Source organism: Microcaecilia unicolor, chromosome 7 (genome assembly GCF_901765095.1).
Source record: "Microcaecilia unicolor chromosome 7, aMicUni1.1, whole genome shotgun sequence".
NCBI classification, from domain to species: domain Eukaryota; kingdom Metazoa; phylum Chordata; class Amphibia; order Gymnophiona; family Siphonopidae; genus Microcaecilia; species Microcaecilia unicolor.
Window position 1 is genome coordinate 21031998 of NC_044037.1, and position 22429 is coordinate 21054426.

At 45.4% G+C, this 22429-nt stretch overlaps 1 protein-coding gene across 4 annotated transcripts in view; it reads left to right on the forward strand.

The window, feature by feature from the left end:
- LOC115473987 (synaptotagmin-like protein 2) overlaps positions 1-22429 on the forward strand; it is a 188098-nt gene that overhangs the window by 99234 nt on the left and 66435 nt on the right. For 3 of the 4 annotated variants that reach the window (XM_030209231.1, XM_030209233.1, XM_030209232.1), the window contains exons 3-4: positions 173-324; positions 21881-21992. In XM_030209231.1, the coding sequence (XP_030065091.1) occupies positions 173-324; positions 21881-21992 (264 nt within the window). The remainder of the gene's footprint in view (positions 1-172; positions 325-21880; positions 21993-22429) is intronic. The other variant, XM_030209234.1, reaches the window with a different exon arrangement.

Below are 22429 nucleotides of genomic sequence, written 5' to 3' on the forward strand. Positions count from 1 at the left end.
GCAAACTATTGCAAAGCATTTAACACATTTTGCAGTAAGCCTTTTTTCCCCCACGTTAAACGCACATTAGCGCTTAACACGCTTTACTAAAAGGACCCCTGTGCTGCTCATGGGCATGTATGTTTATTAGATACTTTTCCTATTACAATAGCTTTTCTTTTTAATTCTGCAGACGACTAAAAGGCTCCTTGAGGGATGAAAAGAGGAAAAAATGTATAACTGGTGAATGGTTTGATGATGTGAAAGCCCAGCGTTTCCAGGAGGAATTGCAGGGATCAGACCTCCTTCGTGCCTCAGTCCGGAGGAAAAAGAACAGGACTCAAAGTAAGGCTGTTTCTCAAAGACTTTGGAGGGTAAATGAGGGAAACAAATTACAAACCCTGCGAAATTCAGTGCTATTTATCTAGCCAGGAGCCGTTCCTGGCCGGTTAAATGGTTCTTAACCGGCTATCCGCAAATATTCAGTGCTTTGCCGGCTAAGTTTGGCGGCCAAATCAGGCCACTGAAATAGCAGGCCTGTCTTTGGCCAGTTAAAATAAACCAGTTATTCATTGTCAGTCACCGGAGTTTCTCCCTTATATGATAGGGAAGCCCTGCCCAGCACATCCCAGGATGCACTGGGCAGGGTAGGGCGTCGCCATGTTGAAGGCAGTACTGGAAAGAAAAGGGAGTACTACTCCCTCCTCCAACGCAGAGGTATGGGGGGAGGGCAGGTTGGCCACTAGACCACCAGGGAGGGTGGGGGGAGGTTGGGTCGGCAGCCCATTTGGGCCACTAGGTATGTTTTTTGGGGTGTGGGGGGGGGGGGTTAGGGGGGCTGTAGATCCACCAGACCTCCAGCACCTATGTCGCCGTCCCAAGGGGCAGTGTGGGAACTTGGGGGGCACTAGGCCACAAGGGCCTTGCTTTTGGAGGGGGGTCCAGTGACAGCCTGGGCTACCTGACCGTGATTTGGGGGGGGGGGGGGAATAGAGCCTTAATCCTAACACCAGCTCTGAGCTGGCGTAGGGTTAAGGCGCTATTCCGGCCCTAGGATCCGAGTGCTGTTTTCTGATCATAGGGTTGGAATACAAGCAGAGCTCATTTAAATCTAGTTTAAATGAGCTCTGTGCTATTGCCTTGTTCAGGCGCTGTTTGCCTGATGGTCATGGGAGAGCAGGTAAATGCGGGCGCTAGCAGCCTCTAGTGCCCGCATTTACCTGTGATCATCGGGGCCTTAGTGCACCTTAAAAAATGTAGTGCATGCAAAGTCAATTTATGAATGTATAAACAGTTTGTGATGCACATTAAAATTGTTTTAACAAATTGAAGGTGTGAAATTGGCTGTGAAAAATATACCCAAAATCAAGAAAATTTCTGAAAATTGCAAATAAGAACTGAAAACATTTGGTAGTACACATCCCTGTAGGTATTTCCTTCTCTGGAGTGTTTATAATCTGAGGACCCTATTTACTATGCATTTTCCCCAGAAGATACAATAAGGCCCCTAGATTTGTACCTGAGGCAATGGAGGGTTAAGTGATTTGCCCAAAATCAAGGGCGCCGATGAGTTCCACACAGTCTCACTAAACAAAACCAAAGAAGTGGAAAAAACCAACCAAAATGTCCAGGATGACCAAAGTTTATTTTTCAGAAGAATTCCTGGTAAAACAACCCAACACGGGCTGTGTTTCGACAAACAAATACGTTGTCTTTTTGGAATTGCCATAACAGCATTTCTTCAGAAGTCTTCCTAGCTGCTCCCCTGTCACATGATCGCCCTCCTGTCACGTGAGCTCGGTTACTGTGGTGACAAGCGCGCCCAGGGTTTCATAGGTCTTTAGAATGCTGATTTGAAAGATACCCCTGTCGAAGACTGTGTTTCCGTGTTGGGTTGAATTACCAGCAGTTCTTTAGAAGAATAAACTTTGGTCATCCTGGTTGGCTTTTTCCACTTACTTGCCCAAGTTCACCAGGAACAGCAGTGGGATTTGGACGCTGGTTTTGCTGGTTCACAACCTGCTACCCTAACCACTAGGCTTATCCTCTTTCTTGAGTAATACAGCATACACCATTTTTTACTTGCTGTTTAATGGGAAGGATTATTTTGTACCTCTCGCACTTTCGAATATTGTGTTCAATTTGGGTCGCGGCATCTCAAAAAAGATATAGTGGAATTAGAAAAGGTGCAGAGAAGGGCAATGAAAATGATAAAGGGGATGGGGCGACTGCCCTATGAAGAAAGGCTAAAGCAGCTATGGCTCTTCAGCTTGGAGAAAAGGCAGTTGAGGGGAGATATGATAGAGGTCTATAAAATAATGAATGGAGTTGAACGGGTAGATGTGAAGCATCTGTTTACGCTTTCCAAAAATGCTAGGACTAGGGGACACGCGATGAATGCACAATGTAGTAAATTGAAAACAAATCGGAGAAACTTTTTCTTCACTCAACGTGTAATTAAACTCTGGAATTCGTTGCCAGAGAATGTGGTAAAGGCGGTTAGCTTAGCGGAGTTTTAAAAAGGTTTGGATAGCTTCCTAAAGGAAAAGTCCATAGACCGTTATTAAATTGGACTTGGGGAAAATCCACTATTTCTGGGATAAGCAGTATAAAATGTTTAGTACCTTTTTGGTATCTTGCCAGGTATTTGTGACTTGGATTGTCCACTGTTGGAAACAGGATGCTGGGCTTGATGGACCTTTGGTCTTTCCCAGTATGGCAATACTTATGTACTTATGTAATCACAGGTTGTCAAGAGATGGCAGGGTTTTTTTTTTATACACTTCCAAGGTCTCTCTACATTATGCAAATCATTTATGAGTCCTACAACTAGCTTAGCATTATGTCAGCATGATCCAAAAGAGGTGACTGGGACAAATAAAGATGTCATAGTTAAGCTTCTTAGTCATTTGACATTCCATCCTTGCTCCACACCCAGGGGCGGACTGAACATTGAAACAATAGGGTACTGCCCAAGGGCCCACAGCAGTGGGGGGGGGGCACTCTCCCCTTGCTTCCATATAAATTAATCACTTTGGACAGGTGTTTAGGGGCCCATGACCCTTATTGCCCAGGGGCTCAGATCACTGTCAGTCTGCCCCTGTCCACATCACAGACAAAAGTGGAGGGGAGCAGTATTAACAGGTAGTTGTGAATACGTCTCTGGCAGAAAATTAATTTACATCATCTCTGATGAAGACAGTTGCTCAGCTTGTACTTAAGCCTTCTTTAGATGAACGAGGTCTGAGTGATTTTAGATCAATTTCACGTTTGCCTTTTCTTCCGCCAGTGTCGTTAGGCTCATGTTAGCCTTCTCCTCAAGTCACTTCACTGGCTTCCTATCCATTTCCGCATACAGTTCAAACTCCTCTTATTGACCTATAAGTGCATTCACTCTGCAGCTCCTCAGTACCTCTCCACTCTCATCTCTCCCTACATTTCTCCCCGGGAACTCCGTTCACTGGGTAAATCTCTTTTATCTGCACCCTGCTCCTGCACTGCTAACTCCAGACTCCGTTCCTTTTATCTTGCTGCACCATATGCCTGGAATAGACTTCCTGAGCCAGTACGTCAAGCCCCGTCTCTGGCCGTCTTCAAATCTAAGCTAAAAGCCCAACTTTTGGATGCTGCTTTTAACTCCTAACCCTTATTCACTTGTTCAGAGCCCTTATTTTATCATCCTCACTTTAATAGTCCCTTATCTCTTGTTTGTCCTGTTTGTCTGTCCTAATTAGATTGTAAGCTCTGTCGAGCAGGGACTGTCTCTTCATGTCCAGTGTACAGCGCTGCATACGTCTAGTAGCGCTATAGAAATGATAAGTAGTAGTCTTTGGGAATCCGGAATCTTGCTACTCTTTGGGATTCCACACAGAATCTTGCTACTATGGGGTTCCGGAATCTTGCTATTCTTTGGGATTCTGCATGGAATCTTGCTACTCTTTGTCCTAATTAGATTGTAAGCTCTGTCGAGCAGGGACTGTCTCTTCATGTTCAAATGTACAGCGCTGCGTACGTCTAGTAGCGCTTTAGAAATAAGTAGTAGTAGAAAGGTCATTAAGCCAACAGCGCTACCTCATGTACAAGATTTTCTGGACGATAATCAAATTCTTGAACCCCATCAGTATGGTTTTAGTCCATTGTCGACTCTACTTGGCATGCGATGATTAAAGGAGATGCAGTACTGATGATGTGTCTTGACATTTAGCCTGCCTTTGACACAATTAGTCATCCTATTCTGCTTCAACAATCGGCAGATATTGGGTTTGGTTTGTCTACTTTACAGTGGTTTAGGCCCTTCCCTATACAGTGAATCTGGAAACTTCTCTTATTTACTCTGCCTCAAAGCTCAGCATTGTTAGCTATAATTTTTAATGTATTCATTTACAGTTCACTCTGTACCTTGTACAAGGCCCTGGAAGTTTATTACAGAATATATGCTGACAGTATACAATTTTATTTTCTTGTTCAATGTGATATCTCTTCGTCTTGTACTCTTTCTGTAAATCACATTGCCTGCAACTGGTTGGATGACAGCTAATCAGATTGCCTTGAGTCTTTGGAGGTTTTGCTCATTTGTTGCCCTTCTTTCTGTTAGCCAAAGGGCCCGTTAGCCTTGCAGCTCAATTCTCAGGTGATTCCACTTTCAGCTACAGTTAGTAGTTTGGGTGTCGTAACTTCTTTAACTCACACCATTGGTCAAATCAGCCTTCTATCAGCTGTCCTTCATAGGCGCCCGGTATAAGAGGCTTGGAGAGGCTAAGCCTCCCCTGCTGTGCTCTGAGGGGTTTAAATAGTTGATTTACCTCCATCCTCACAGCAGGAGCTGCAGTGAAAGCCCTCTAGCCTTGTGTAACCAGTTGTAGAAATTGGTTTATGGTTTAATTTGTTTACTTTACTGCTGGAAGAGCAGGGGGGGGGGGGTGTTGGCTGGAGGTGTCCTGGGTTGCCAGGGAGATATTTAACGAGGATGACTTCCTGATCTGCACTGAGGACAGATAGCAGCAGAATCCAATACTGGGCCAGCATGATCAGAAAAAGTCACCAGACAACAAAGGTAGAAAAGATCATTTTATTTTCATTATAGTGTTTGGAATATGTCCACTTTGAGAATCAGGTGCTCAACATTAAAAGTTTATATTTATTTACTTATTTATGGCATTTTATCCCACATTAAACATGAATTAGGATGTTTTGTGGCTCTACATGAGAATTGTGATGATATGATCCCTTGTTTTATATTGTTGACGGTCTGCATTTTCCGAATGGGTGGTATATTGGTGTATTAGGTTCTGCCCAGTGTAATATTTATGGTACAGTAAGGTTCTGAGTGTGTTTTTGCACAAAGTTGTGCATAGTGTTTTGCAGTTAAGCAATTGTGGTTAATATATGATTTGAGCAACCACTTTATTCTTTGACATATGATACATATCTAATATCTAAATTTAATAAAAGGTATTGTGACTTTTTACTTATTTTTTCTGTGTGTTATCAGACAATTATGGATTTAAGCTCCACCCCTGGACCCACCCCTAACCCCACCCCCTTTAGCCTCCCCAAACAGTTGGGCCACCGACCGCCTATGCTGTCCTTGTTGGGTCAGATGTGAACATGATTGTTGCAGTTGTCTGGGTCTTGCCATGTCTGAGTAAATGGAGCTGACGTTTCAGCCATCTGTGAAGAAAGCCACAGCACGATGGCTGAAACGTCAGCTCCACTTACTCAGACACGGCAAGACCTGGCAACAATCATGACACCAGCCACGGAAGCCTAAGAGAGCAGATATGACCACGTCAACTAATTAGTATAGAACTGCTATTCAGTCCTCGTATTTGCTTCATTTGATTAGTGCAATTCTCTGTATCTTGGCCTCCCAATAGGTTATTTAAGTCTCTATAGTGGATACAAAATACGTCAGTCTTACTGCCACCCCGTACAGCATCGAGACTATGTAATTCCTACTCTGTAGCCTTCATTGGCTACCAGTTAGTTGGAGTGTAGAATTTAAGGTATTCACAGTGCATTCTTTCTAGCGAAAAAGTTGCCGGTACTCAAATGCTAGGCCACCCTTCAGGGGTGGGGGTGATCACTGAGGAACCCATCCCACAATAGCCAGGCCCCCTGCAACCAGTCACAGAATCTATGACAAGACAGAATTGGTGTGTAGGGCCTGAGCTCTTTCATTAAAACTTGGGGTCCATGGGTCAATTTTAGCAGAACATGGGAAAGGTGCCGGTACTCAGTACCCCCAAGTTCCCCCTCAAAAACAGCCCTGGGTATTTACCTCTTACAGACGGTTCTGTATTATTTTGGCAGTGTTGACTAAACATGTCCCAGACTGATATCTTCACTCAGCTGAGCAAGCGCTATTAATTGTAATATCTCCAAAGTAGTCATGCTTACAGTAGGTGAGACTCAGTCATGGACTTCGATGGGCACTGGCCCAACAATTTGGATTCCAGAAGTGATCTGATTGGAAGAGAATTGATTTTTTTTTGTGTAAAAAGTTGAATGTTATCTTTTAAGCGTGCTTTTTTTTTTTCCTGGTCTTTAAAGGTTTTCAATTCTGGTTCTCCAGAATAACCTCTCAAACGTCCTAATTTCTTATGTACCAACCAGAATTTTGTGTTCACGCCAACAAAACCGAATGTCAGTCCCATCTTTTTGTATTATTCATTTAGGGCCTCTTTTACCAAACCGCAGTAGCAGTGCCTATGCAGCAATATTGACGAAGCCCATTCAAAGTGAATGGGCTTTGTCGTTACTTCCGAACTGGGAATCGCTAGTGCAGTCTGGTAAAAGACACACTTAGATACTATTAGGGAAAAACTTTTTTAGTGCTTCTGGGCCTTCTCTTTGGAATACTCTCTTTCTGCATCATTAAGACTGGAAGCATCCTTGGAAGTTTTTAAGAAAAACTTTAAAACATTCCTATTTCAAGAAAATGCATTTAATCAGCCGTAAGGTTTTTCAGCCATCGCAAAATGGAGACCATTGCTACTACTAAGATAGATTGCGCTGGCTGATTTAATTTCTAGTGCAGATGTAATTCCCCATTCTGCTGAGGCTGAAGACTTTTTGACCTATCCCTTTTCCATGTTGCCCAACACGACAGGGGATAAGATATTGCTGGTTACTGTTGTTTTTGAGTTTGTGGATTTTTTTTTGTTTGTTTTACTGCTGTTTTATATTGTAATCATTCTAATTGGGCGGTATAACAGACTCATGTGTGGTTTGCAGGACTGTGCAGTTTTAACTTTTTAAGGCAGATGTGTTACTGCTTCTTCTGCATCAAGTGTTGTCTTTTGTTTCTATATAAAATATATATTTTTTTATTGCATTCCATTGAAGGCAAGCTTTGGATCTGCAGTATATAAATGTTTTAAAATAACTATAATGGCAATACCTAATATCCAGATTCAGGGTGCATGCGTACTGTACTTCAGAGCAGTGGCGTAGCCAAGGGTGGGCTCAGGTGGGCCCAGGCCCACCCACTTTGGGCTCAGGCCCACCCAGTAGCAGCACACCTATGATGTGACTGACAAGGATCCCCAAGCCCCACCAGCTGAAAACTCCCAACAACTGTCCCTCCTGCATACCTCGTAAATTGCAGATCTTCGCCTGCAGTGAGATGCAACTGATACATACTGCTTACTCTGGCCCCACAGCCTTCCCTCTGATGTATTCCTGCCTATGCAGAAACAGGAAGATGCATCAGAGGGAAGGCTGTGGGGTCAACATGAGCACTGTGTATTAGTTGCTGCTCGCTGCCGGTGAAAATCTGCTATTTAAAAGGTATGCAGGAGAGGGGAGGACGTTTGATAGACCATATGGCATGCATGCAGGCGAGAGAGGGAGAGACCAAATCACTTGTGGGGACAAGGCAGAGTTCTTCTGCCCACCCATCTTAGACCAAGGCCCACCCAAAATTGGGTGTCTGGCTAAGCCCCTGCTTCAGAGGAGCCACAGGTTCTGGTCCCCGACTAAGGACTTTTACTGCAATGACTGGGCTGGAGGGGGAGAGACCCACAGGTAACTGTGAATGAAGAGCTGAAGGCACCATGGCCGGGTAGAGACGGGATCTGACTGAGCTAGAAGCTTAAAGGAGCACAAGAAACAGATCAAAACAAAAAGTCTGACTTACAGCAGATTTGGGAGAGCATCCTGGAGCTTTAAGAGCATATAAAGCAGATAATCTTGTGAAAACAAAGTCTGTTGTGAAAAGGGTGCCTGCCCCTTTAAATTCAACAGAGGCACAAGAAGTGCCAGTTTCAACTTACAGGATGTGTAACTGGTTTAACCTGTCAACCCATTTCACTTTCTTTTATTATTTTTGAATAGTGTTTAACAAATTGTCAGGCTTTAATACCTTACACACAACTCACCTTCCCCTAGTTATCACATCTGTTGGAGAACGTCCTGTCTAATCTAGAGTAAAGTGATGAGGTCGCCGCTGTGTTAGTCCACGTTTAAAGGTAATAAACAGAAATAAAACAAAACAGAGAAAATAAAATAAGATGATACCTTATTTTCTTTTCTCTGTTTTGTTTATTTCTATTTATTATCTATCGAATGTAGAACAGCACCTCCTGTAACAAGTTAATTTTCACCTATTGCTAAAGAAAACATGACATCCTTACACCACAAGCAGCGTCACACCACAGATATATTACAGCAACAGGAAGGGCAGTGAGCTTAGAAACCTATGGAACTTTGGAAGGCTACGTTTTTGAAAATATGCCTCATAGGCTCTGGAACAGGGGAAGCCATAGGTGCCATGGCACTCCCAAACTTTTCCTACCTCTCCTCTCCCGATGAGGACTTTCTTCTCTTACCTTACATCTGCACATACTTAAGGCTCGCGGGCTGGCCGGCCGGATTCCATCCCCTCCGAAACAGGAAGTTTGGAAAGGTCAGGAGTCAGCAGGCCTTGAGCATCTGAAGGCCCAGCACTGGTCTGGCTGTGCGGTGTCTCCAACGTAGCTTATAGAGTTGCCACCCCAGGGGACCATGGTAAGAGAATAAATACTTTGTGGACACAGCAGGAAAAAAGAGAAATGCTTAAAACGGGGGGGGGGGGGGGGGGGGGAAGAGGTTTGAATGACGGATACCAGAAGTGCTCCCCACTTCTGCTATCCGTCATTCAAACCTCTCCCTAAATGAAGGGGAGGGGAAGGGGGAAGGAGAGATATGCTGGAGAGTGGAAGGTGAGAGGAGGGAAAAGAAAAGATGCTGAAGACCATGAGGGGTTGAAAGTTAGGAAAGGACAGAGATGCTGGAGACCATGGGGGGGTGGAATGTTGAACACCCGGAGGGGGGGGTTGAATAATGGACACCACAGGCAGAGGGGGAAAGGAAGGAGACAGATGCTGAAGAGGGGAGAGATGCTGGAGACCATGGGGGTTGAAAGAGAGGAAAGGAGAGAGATGCTGGAAACCATGGAGGGTGGTGGAATGCTGGACACCATGGGGGGGAGGGAAGAAGGGAAAGAGAGATTTGCAGGAGACCATAGGGTTTAGGATTTGAACATCACAGATTTGGGGGGGGGGGGGGGAGAAGTGAAGGAAACATGTTGAAAAGAAGAAGGGAATTGAGAGATGCTGGACAGGATGGGTTATTGGGGAGGAAGGGAGAGAGATGCTGAAAACTACGGAGTGGGTGGACACTGGACATCATAGACATGGGGAGTACAAGGGAAGGAGAGAGAGATGCTGGAGAGAGCAGGGGGGCGTAGATGCTGTAGAGCATGGGAGGGAAGGAGAGAGATGCTGGAGACCCTCGTATTGTGGAATGCTGGACACTACAGGCAGGGGGTGAAAGAAGGGAAAGAGAGATGCTGCAGACCATGGGGGAAGGAGAGATATACTGTAGAGGGGTTGAGAGGGAGGGAAGTAGGAAGATGCTGAATAAGATGGTGGAAGGGAGTGGGAAAGGAGAGAAATGCTGGATGCCATAGGAGGGGACTAGGATGGCATGGAAGGGTTGGGAGTGGAGCTTGGGCACCCCCAAACAAAAAAGCGCTCCTCTGCCCCTGAGTTGATATACTGCCTCTCTGTGGTTACAATCAAAGGGGTTTACATATTACACACAAGTACTGATTTTGTACCTGGGGCAGTGGAGGGTTAAGTGACTTGGCCAGAGTCACAAGAGCTGCAGTGGGAATCAAACCTGGTTCCCCTGTCACGGCACTACCCATCAGGCTACCCCTATCATCGTGGAAGGCTGTTGAGTCCAGACACATCAAGGCCAACCTCTCTTACCACATAAGAGTGTCACCACATGCACATGAAGCCAAGAGGACTGGGAAATAACTGCAGTGAGGCACGCAGTTCAACGGGACACATGTGAAGGCAATAGTCCAAGAAGACCTCAACTTATGATAGAAGTCTTATAGATTGTAAGCTCATGAAAATGTTCTTAACCGACAGTCCACCTGCTGTTACAGAATTACCAGTGTAAGTCGGCATTTATATGACTGCATTAGGCACAGCCAGTGTAAATGTAGATGATGGCAGATAAAGACTTGTATGGTCCATCTAGTTTATTTATTTATTTAGTTTTGTACCCCGCACTTTCCCACTCATGACAGGCTCAATGCGGCTTACATGGGGCAATGGAGGGTTAAGTGACTTGCCCAGAGTCACAAGGAGCTGCCTGTGCCTGAAGTGGGAATCAAACTCAGTTCCCCAGGACCAAAGTCCACCACCCTAACCACTAGACCACTCCTCCACTGTTGCTACTATTTGAGATTCTACATGGAATGTTGCTATTCCACCAGCAACATTCCATGTAGAAGTCGGCCCTTGCAGATCACCAATGTGGCTGCGCAGGCTTCTGCTTCTGAGTCTGACGTCCTGCACATACATGCAGGACGTCAGACTCACAGAAACAGAAGCCTGCACAGCCTTCTACGTGGAATGTTGCTAGTGGAATAGCAACATTCCATGTAGAATTCTCCAATAGTATCTATTTTATTTTTGTTACATTTGTACCCCACGCTTTCCCACTCATAGCAGGTTCAATGCGGCTTACATATTATATATAGGTACTTATTTGTACCTGGGGCAATGGAGGGTTAAGTGACTTGCCCAGATTCACAAGGAGAGGTGCCTGTGCCTGAGGTGGGAATCGAACCCAGTTCCCCAGGACCAAAGTCCACCACCCTAACCACTAGGCCACTCCTCCCCTTGCTCAACAAGATAAACTCATAGAATAAGGTATGATACTTGGTCTTGATTTGGCCTTGCCATGTTTAGGGCACAGACCATGGAAGTCTGTCCAGCACTGGCCTTGTTCTCCAGTTATGGAAGCTGAATCTGTCCACGCCTAAATGTTACAGTTGCACACCCTTGCGGTTTCACACTATAGAATTTGCAAACTCTAAGGTTAGAGAATACCACTGGAAGTCCCAGAAGCCATTTTTACCTAGAGCAAGTGAGATGCTCCTGTGCCCTCTGCTCACCAACGAGAAGGTAGGTCCAGGAGGAGACTACCGCTGCGGAGGCTCAGGAGGGGGATCTTTATGGTCGAGGAGATGTGGAGTCAGGCAGGAGCGAGGGCTAGTTTTGGTTCTAGCTGAAATGCACAAGCATTTTTGGCCAAAACCAAAATGAGGCTGATCACAGATTTTGGGCTGGTTTCGGCACAGAAATAGAAAATGAAATTCGATCAGTACTACTACTACTTATCATTTCCAAAGCGCTACTAGACGTACGCAGCACTGTACACTTGAACATGAAGAGACAGTCCCTGCTCGACAGAGCTTACAATCTAATTAGGACAGACAAACAGGACAAACAAGACATAAGGGAATATTAAAGTAAGTATGATAAAATAAGGGTTCTGAACAAGTGAATAAGGGTTAGGAGTTAAAAGCAGCATCAAAAAGGTGGGCTTTTAGCTTAGATTTGAAGACGGCCAGAGATGGAGCTTGACGTACCGGCTCAGGAAGTCTATTCCAGGCATATGGTGCAGCAAGATAAAAGGAACAGAGTCTGGAGTTAGCAGTGGAGGAGAAGGGTGCAGATAAGAGAGATTTACCCAGTGAATGGAGTTCCCGGGGAGGAATGTAGGAGAGATGAGAGTGGAGAGGTACTGAGGAGCTGCAGTGTGAATGCACTTATAGGTCAATAAGAGGAGTTTGAACTGTATGCGGAAACGGATAGGAAGCCAGTGAAGTGACGAGGAGAGGGCTAATATGAGCATAACGACACTGGCAGAATATTAGTCGTGCAGCAGCAGAATTTTGAACAGATTGAAGAGGAGAGAGATGGCTAAGTGGGAGACCTGTGAGAAGCAAGTTGCAATCTCTTACTCAGCCTCTCTTACTGTTACTAGCAGGACCTGTGTTAGACCCCTGGTTCTATCTGTGACTCAAGTGCCATGTCAGCCAGTCTTCGTCTCCTGTCCTGCCCTAGCCTCAGCTTCGAGCTTCCTCATTTCTCTGAGACCTCCTTTATTGTGTGCCACAAGTGCTATGGTCCTCTCCAGGCAATCTTCGTATGGTCTGACCCATACAGCACATCTCTATGGTGAGACAGGGACTGGGACAAAAGGAATAAGGAGAGAGAGCGAAACAGCTGTGTCACTTTTAATTCTGGTCTGGTGTCAGTGTGACTCGTAGCAATGCATAACTGAGCTTCTGCTGTGAAGCCTCTTCTGGTGTGGGAACTCCAAACTAGAGGTGTTCACGTGAACAGAAATTGGTCCCCATCCCCTGTCAATTTGTCCTCCATCCCCACCATATTGCTACCTTCCCCTCACTATCCCCACGGTTTTCTTTACCATCCGTGTACCCAACTCGCATTTAAAAGATCTTATAAGTTTAAACAAAACATACAGTGCGTCCTATCACTTGTTAAAATTTAACACAAAACATAGAAGTGTCGAAAATAGGCATTGGTTTGTTAAATATGCAAGTAGAGAGGTGGTGTAGCCGTGTTAGTCCACTCTTAAAGGTTATCAATAGAAATCAAGCAAAATAAAACATGGAAAAGAAAATAAGATGATACCTTTTTTATTGGACATAACTTAATACATTTCTTGATTAGCTTTCGAAGGTTGCCCTTCTTCCTCAGATCGGAAATAAGCAAATGTGCTAGCTGACAGTGTATATAAGTGAAAACCCCATCCCTCACCTATCCACACCCATCCTGTTAGAATATCAATGATATGCTTTGATGTCCCCATGCATACCTCCGACCCCACCCACGTCCTCCCACCCTGTCAGACTGTCATAGTAATGCTTGAATGTTTTCACTTATATACACTGTCAGCTAGCACATTTGCTTATTTCCGATCTGAGGAAGAAGGGCAACCTTCGAAAGCTAATCAAGAAATGTATTAAGTTATGTCCAATAAAAAAAGTATCATCTTATTTTCTTTTCCATGTTTTATTTTGTTTGATTTCTATAGATTCTACATGGAATGTTGCTATTCCACTAGCAACATTCCATGTAGAAGTCGGCCCTTGTAGATCAGCAATGTGGCCGCGCAGGCTTCTACATGGAATGTTGCTAGTGGAATAGCAACATTCCATGTAGAATCTCCAATAGTAGCAACATTCCATGTAGAATCTCCAATATAGCAACATTCCATATAGAATCTCCAATAGTATCTATTTTACTGTCATAGTAATGCTTGAATGTTTTCACTTATATACACTGTCAGCTAGCACATTTGCTTATTTCCGATCTGAGGAAGAAGGGCAACCTTCGAAAGCTAATCAAGAAATGTATTAAGTTATGTCCAATAAAAAAGGTATCATCTTATTTTCTTTTCCATGTTTTATTTTGTTTGATTTCTATTGATAACCTTAAATATGCAAGAAAACCATATTCTTCTTATTAACATTGTTTTCTTAAATATCAAAGTCCATAATGTTCTGGCAGTCCATCGTCCTGGTGATGTGCTGGAGGCAGGAGTTCCAAGGAGAGGCACATAATCTGGTGGCCGTCCCCACCCCATCTCCGTGGATTTCCCATTGTACCCGTCTCTGTCCCCAACACCTGTATCCCAAACTGTTCTGCTCCTTCACTCTCCTCCCCCCCTCCCCCAGCTTGGGCTCCAATTACTACTGCTACTAAGGAAGTCTCTGGTAGGAGTAAGACCCTGAGATTTTGACCCCCCTTCCTTCCTACCTTTGCCTTGTGGATCAGTTATGACAGAGTCCGGCCAGGAATCTATAAGGAAACTGTGGCTTCTTCAAAACACAGCGAATCGTTTAATTTTTAGAATCAGTAAGTTTACAAGTGTATCTAGTTATGTCATTAAATTGCACTGGTTACTAGTAATATTACTTAAAGTTGCTTGTTTATTTAATCAGATTTTATATAAAACATAGTAACATAGTAGGTGTCGGCAGAAAAAGACCTGTACGGTCCATCCAGTCTGCCCAACAAGATAAACTCATATGTATCTACCATTTTCAGGGCACAGACCGTAGAAGTCTGCCCAGTACTAGCCCCACCTCCCAACCACCGGCGCTGCCACCCAATCTCCGCTAAGCTTCTGAGGATCCCTTCCTTCCGAACAGGATTCCTTTGTTTATCCCACGCATTTTTGAATTCCATTACCGTTTTCATCTCCATCACCACCTCCCGCGGGAGGGCATTCCAAGCATCCACCACTCTCTCCGTGAAAAAAATACTTCCTGACATTTTTCCTGAGTCTGCCCCCGTTCAACCTCATTTCATGTCCTACCGCCTTCCCGTCTCTGGAACAGGTTTGTTTGCGGATTAATACCTTTCAAATATCTGAACGTCTGTATCATATCATATATATCAACCCTGTTTCTCCTTTCCTCCAGGGTATACATGTTCAGGTCAGCAAGTCTCTCCTCATACATTTTGAACTTTAAATATTGTTTCCTTCTACTATATAGATTCACCTCTCATCTGAGTGACAAGCTTTTTCTTCACCCCCCTGCCACAAGAAATGTATTTATTTATTTATTAGAATTAATTTATCGTCTGCTGAAGGAATTCACTCAAGATGGTGTACAGCAAGAATAAGTCAAACATAAGCAATAGATAATTACAGCACTAAAAATATTCAAACAACAATACAAAGTATGGCATAGTATGCTACATTATAATTTTATTTTATTTATATTTGTATCCCACGCTTTCCCACTCATGGCAGGCTCAATGCGGCTTACATGGGGCAATGGAGGGTTAAGTGACTTGCCCAGAGTCACAAGGAGCTGCCTGTGCCTGAAGTGGGAATCAAACTCAGTTCCTCAGGACCAAAGTCCACCACCCTAACCACTAGGCCACTCCTCCACTGTTGCTACTATTTGAGATTCCACTAGCAACATGCCATGTAGAAGTCGGCCCTTGCAGATCACCAATGTGGCCGCGCAGGCTTCTGTTTCTGTGAGTTTGACGTCCTGCACGTACATTCCATGTAGAATCTCCAATTGTATCTATTTTATTTTTGTTACATTTGTATCCCACGCTTTCCCACTCATGGCAGGCTCAATGCGGCTTACATGGGGCAATGGAGGGTTAAGTGACTTGCCCAGAGTCACAAGGAGCTGCCTGTGCCTGAAGTGGGAATCGAACTCAGTTCCTCAGGACCAGAGTCCAACACCCTAACCACTAGGCCACTCCTCCACTCCATAATGCGAACATAACACACAATAAAACATTTTAATAGACAGCATAGGATGTAAGCAAAGATAGAACACATAGATAGATAAGATAGAGTAAGAAAATAAGGGACTAGTGAAAGAGAGTTGGAAATGAGGTCAGAAAGGTCCTTGAACATGATCTTGGCTAGGGTAAGAAATGTGCATTTTCATAGTTATGTTATGTTAGGATTGAAAAGAATTATTTTGACATTTTGTAACAAGGTTAAAACCTTCTCGTTTGATGACCATTGACTTACGATGCCTGTTGATTTCTTTTTAGTCTATGTTTACTTGTGTTTGTTATGCTAGGATAAGAAAATTATTTCTAACTAGTAAAAAAAGGCCCGTTTCTGACCCAAATGAAACGGGCGCTAGCAAGGTTTTCCTCATTGAGCAGTTGCCTGTGAGGTGCGATGCCCCCCCCCCCCTCCCGGCACCATCCCACCCACGACGATGCATCCGGCCGCAGCCATCCGACCCACCGGGCCTATCGCACCCACCTTCGCGTTGGTTTGGTGGCGGGGGACCCGGAACCCCGCCACCACAAGTCCTGTGTGCTGAGTACGGCGTCATCGTCGGCGTTGGTAGCTGTGCAGGGCGGAGTTCTGTGCGTCTGACCTCATGCACGTGCAGGACGTCAGACGCACAGAAGCCCTGCCTCCACAGGCTAGGAACGCCGAAGATGACGCCGTAGTGAGCAGACGGGGCTTGTGCTGGCGGGGTTTCGGGTCCCCCGCCGGCAAAGCAACGCAAAGGTGGGTGTCTCAGGAGGGGAGTTGTTGCGGGGGGGGGGGGGGGGTGCTGGAGGTCCTTGTGTTGAGCTGCAGCTTTAGGGGGGGGGTGTCAACCGTTTGTTTAGGTGATTTTTTTTTCCTGCCCTCAACGTCATGACGTTTGACGCGAGGGCGGGGCACGGGTCTGTGGGGTGGCTTCACCACCATGAATCCACGAACCGTTCTGGGAGACTGACTGACTTCAGTGACATCAGTGTCCTCAGAACGTTGAGGTTGCTTTTTATTATAGTAGATTACTCAATATGATTGAAATCTTCTTGCTACATAAGTAATATTTATGCTGCTTGATAATGTTTTTCAGACTTTGTGTATTTGAATTTTACCTTTAATTTGTACACCGCGCTGAACCCATGCGAGGAAACAGCAGTCTATAAAAATCATATTGATATTAACAACGTACAGATATACACCGAGGGGAGAGAGCGTTCTGACACTAATGGTTTCACTCGAACAGAAGGCAGTAGAATAAATGAATATGCAGCCACCTCTGGAGTGGACGACACCATGGAGGAGTGGCCTAGTGGTTAGAGCACAGGTCTTGACATCCAGAGGTGGCCAGTTCAAATCCCACTGCTGCTCCTTGTGATCTTGGGCAAGTCACTTAACCCTCCATTGCCTCAGGTACAAACTTAGATTGTGAGCCCTCCTGGGACAGAGAAATATCCAGAGTACCTGAATGTAACTCGCCGTGAGCTACTACTGAAAAAGGTGTGAGCAAAATCTAAATAAATTATTTGAGATTCTACATGGAATGGGCCTGCCCTTGCAGATCAGCCGCGCAGGCTTCTGTTTCTGTGAGTCTGACGTCCTGCACGTGCAGGACGTCAGACTCACAGAAACAGAAGCCTGTGTGGCTGATCTGTAAGGGCAGGCTTCTACATGGAATGTTGCTAGTGGAGGAGTGGCCTAGTGGTTAGAGCACAGGTCTTGCAATCCAGAGGTGGCCAGTTCAAATCCCACTACTGCTTCTTGTGATCTTGGGCAGGTCACTTAACCCTCCATTGCCTCAGGTACAAACTTAGATTGTGAGCCCTCCTGGGACAGAGAAATATCTAATGTACCTGAATGTAGCTCAAGCACTACTAATGAAAAAGGTGTGAGCAAGATCCAAATAAATAAAGATTCTAGAATTCTAAAGAATAACAAGATTCCATGCAGAATTTCAAAGTGTAGCAACATTCCATGTAGAACCCAAAAGAGTAACAAGATTCTTTGTGGTGGAGGAGGAGTGGCCTAGTGGTTACAGCACCGGTCTTGCGGTTCAAATCCCACTGCTGCTCCTTGTGATCTTGGGCAAGTCACTTAACCCTCCATTGTCTCAGGTATAAACTTAGATTGTGAGCCCTCCTGGGACAGAGAAATATCCAGAGTACCTGAATGTAACTCACCTTGAGCTACTACTGAAAAAGGTGTGAACAAAAATCCAAATCCCCCTCCCCCCCCAAAAAAAATGCTGCAAACCACAATCTGAAATTGTAGCTCATTTAACTAAGGATTTTTTTTTCAAACCTACAAAGTCTTTGCTAAATTGCATCACTAGATACAGTCAATATAGGGGTTGTGATTCCCTTTTTTACAAAATGATGGTTTTGTAAAATGAAGGCAGTTCTGAAACTTAGAAGTACAGAGTTAACTTTCCATGTGATTTTCTTTCCAGTGTGTTAAAGTTGATCACGAGTTTTTGAGGCACATAGAAAAGGGATTCAGTTGTTTTCATTGGTGTGATTTAAAAACAAACAAACAAAAAAAAAGAGATGATTTCCATTGTGGAAGAGGTCACAAGCTTGGGAGCTCAGCTATGAGAGAAAGTTTTGGAGGGTGGCCTGAGTTTCACTGTTTGTCTTTTGCTTGGTACCTGCCTCAGAGTGCGACTCCAGCCTGAACAGAAAAGGCTGGAGCTGCAAAGGCAAACAATGTGAATCCCCTTGCTCTTTCTCCTCTGTTTACTGACATCAGGTGACTGACTTTCCCTCCAAACAAGAAAGGGCTGAGGGAAAGCCTGGAATGGATTTTCTGGGTCAGCTGCAGCTGGAGCTCTTGCCCTAGAAAATTATTGCCAGACTAGATGATGACACCGTCCACTGGATCTGCCAGAAGAGACTCAATTCTTTTCAGTGAGAATAAGGAAAAAGAGATTATGTGTTTTTCCATAGTTTTATATCCAAATGAGAGATTCTGAGAGCTGCCTAGTTCTATTGTGTAATTTTTACTGGAGGGTCAAGAGGGACAGGAATAGGAGGGGGACGGAGGAAGAAAGAAAGCGAGAGAGGAGGGACTAATAAAGAGAGAAAGGAGAAGGAAGTTAGATCAGGAGGCCCTCTGGACTGTAGAGTAAAGAGTTGCATGGGGACAAAAATTTCATCCTTCCCCACCCATCCCCAGTGGACTCTAACCCATAACCCACTCGTACCCACTAAGATCCGTTCCATCCCCACCCGTTCCCGCAGCCCTCTGTTTCCTCCCAGCCTCCCGTGATTTTTTGCACGGTATTCACTATTCAACCAATGACTGTTCCAAGCCTCAGTCTAGTGTTCCAGCTGCCTCTCTGAGCACTCCAAGTCTTATACTGGCATTCCAGTTGCCACATTCTGTATGTTCCAAGCCTCATTCTAGTGCTCCAATTGCCTTTGCCAGTGTATTCCAAGTAGGGTTACCATATTTGCACTAAGAAATAAAAGGACATGCCCCGCCTCTGTCTCACCCCACCCCGTCACTTTGAACCCCCAAAGAAAACCAGATTCCATCTCTTCCCCCCCATGTAGATCTCCTCCCAAGTTTCCAGCCTCTCTCCACCCACATGACTCCATTCACTACCCTTCTCCTCCCCTCCTTTACCTTAGTGTGGTGCTCTGGTGGTCTAGTGACCGCGTCTGCAGACTGTCTTTCTCCCGGTGCCGATTCAAGATGGCTGCCGAGAGTTCAAGCAGTGACCTTGCAAGACTTCTGCGGAAGTGTCATGAAACCACTGTCAACTACAGATACAGGAGTCACCACCATGCTGCTGTCAAAATAGAGTCATGGAATAGGAGGCAAGGTTCTGGTGTGGATTAGGAATTGGTTATTGGACAGAAAATAGAGGGTAGGGTTAAATGGTTATTTCTCTCAATGGAGGAGGGTGAACAGTGGAGTGCCAAAGGGATTGGTACTGGGACCAGTGCAATTTAACATATTTCCAAATGATATGGAAATCGGAACGACAAGTGAGGTGATGAAATTTGCAGATGAGACAAAACTGTCCAAGGTTGTTAAAACACATGTGGACTGTGAAATATTGCAGGAAGACCTTTGGTATCTGGAAGACTAGGCATTCAAACGGCAGATGAAATTTAATTTGGACAAATGCAAAGTGGTGCACATCAGAAAGCATAATCCGAATCATTTTTACCTAATGCTAAGGTCCATCTTGGAGATGAGCACTCAAAAAAAAGATCTAGGTGTCATTGTAGATAATACGCTGAAATCTTCTGCTCAGTGTGCAGTGGCGGCCAAAAAAGCAAACGGGATGCTAGGACTAATTAGGAAAGGGATGGTGAATAAGACCGAAAATACTCCATGGCAGTGGCGTACCAAAGGGGGGGCGGTGGGGGCGGTCTGCCCTGGGTGCACGCCGCTGGGGGGGGGTGCTGCGTGCCTGTCGGCTCTTCATTTTCATGCTCCCTTTGCCCCGGAACAGGTTACTTCCTGTTCTGGGGCAGAGGGAGCATGAAAACGAAGAGCCGGCAGGCGCACAGCACCGGCGATCCGCCCCGGGTGTCAGCCCCCCTAGGAACGCCACTGCTCCATGGTGCAACCACACTTTAGTATTGTGTTCAGTTCTGGTCGCCGTGTCTCAAAAGGATATAGTGGAATTAGAAAAGGTTCAAAGAAGAGCGACCAAAATGATAAAGCGAATGGAGCTCCTCTTATATGAGGAAAGGCTAAAGAGCTTAGGGCTCTTATCTTGGAAAAGAGACGGATGAGGGGAGATATGATTGAGGTCTACAAAATCCTGAGTGGTGTAGAACAAGTAGAAGTAAATCGATTTTTTACTCGTTCCAAAACTACAAAGAGTAGGGGACACTCAAGGATGTTACATGCAAATACTTTTAAAACAAAGAGGAGGAAATATTTTTTCACTGAATGAATAGTTAAGCTCTGGAACTCTTTGCCAGAGGATGTGGTGACAGTGGTTAGCATATCTGGGTTTAAAAAAGGTTTGGACAAATTTCTGGAGGAAAAGTTCATAGTCTGCTATTGAGACAGACGTGGGGAAGCAACCGTTTGCCCTGGGATTTGAAGCATGGAATGTTGCTAGTCTTTGAAATTCTGCACGGAATCTTCCTATTCTTTGGGGTTCTACATGGAATGTTGCTACTCTTTGAGATTCTGCATGGAATCTTGTCACTCTTTAGGATTCTAGAATCTTGCTATTCTTTGGGGTTCTACATGGAATGTTGCCATGATTTGGGTTTCTGCCAGGTACTTGTGACCTGGCTTGGCCACTGTTGGAAACAGGATACTGGGCTATATGGATCATTGGTCTCACCCAGTATGGCTACTCTTATGTTCTTATCAGTGGCGTAGCCACAGGTGGGCCTGGGAGGGCCAGGGCCCATCCACTTAGGGCTCAGGCCCACCCAACAGTAGCACACGTTTAGTGGTAGCTGGCGGAGATCCCAAGCTCTACTAGCTGAAGACATCCCCCTGATGGTAATGAAAACGCTACTCTCCACAATACTGGCTTTGCGCATGTTCAGTTTTCAGCGCATGCCTGCTGCAGACTGCCAAGGTGGAAAGAAGCATTTTCCTGCCAGCTGAGATGTCTCTTTGTGGTGGTGGGGGAGAACACTTCTTGACTAGGCCCACCCAAAATCTGTTGTCTGGCTATGCCCCTGGTTCTTATGTAAACACTATTCTGGATGGGCACATGTAAGTGCAATACTCCCTAAATGCAAGGGGGAGGATCATGGGAGGGGCATGTGCATAGGGGCAAATACGTGAGTGGAGCATGGGTGGGGCATGGGCGGAGCTGCCACATGTACATAGAGACAGACACATGAGTGGAGCATGGGTGGAGCATGGGCGGAGCTGCCACCTATGTGCGTAGGGATGGATACATGTGTGGAGCATGGGAGGGGCATGGGCGGAGCTGCCACTTATGTATGCAATTTATAGATCAGTGTGAGTTACATGTGATTCCACCAGATTTACACAACTACAGTTATGTCAGGATTATGGTCGGTGTAACTGCAGTCTCATACATGCTGGATTACACCAGTATTCAATGAAAGGATCTGGGCACCCAGATGCCATTATTAAATAGGTTCATACTGTGTGGTATCAGGATGCCTAAAAGGAGGTGCCCAGTTATGGAATTGCTACCTTTGCGGGTAATTTTATAAATGGGTAACTTGCTCCCTAAGTGCCTCCCTCTTGCTGATTTTGTTTTATCGTGTTAACATCATAAAGAACACTTTTCATTTCTTGTTTCTTTTCAAAGAAGATGAGAACACTGAACAGGTCGATGACGGTGAACAAGGGAAACCCCACCCACCACCTGCACCGTCAGCCAGCCCATTGGAGCCGAGCGCTGTCCTGCTTACAAATGAAAGGTAACCGGTACATCAAATGCTAGTATTTTAGAAGCCAGACTGTTAGACCTACCGTGTTACAGGATGCAGTAGACTCCTTCTGGTTTGGAAGGTGGGTTCAACTCAGTTGCTTACCAACTGCAACTTGTGTCCCCCTCCTCCAAACAGGGCCGTGCCAAGGGTCTCTGGCGCCCCCCTGCAGACTACCAGTTGGCGGCGCCGCCCCCCCCCCCCCCCCCCGCACCTGCCTGGCTCCAAGGCAGTGATTCCCCTCTCTCCCTGAGCCCTACCCTCCCACCCATCCATGCCCATCTGTCCCCTGCCCCCGCCATTCATCCCGATCAAGCAATTCCCCTCTCTCCCTTCCATGAACCCTGCCCTCCCATCTATGCTCCTCTCTCCCCTGCCCTCTCGCTCCCATGTAGGAACTGCCTGCCCTCTTCTCCCCCCCAAGATCC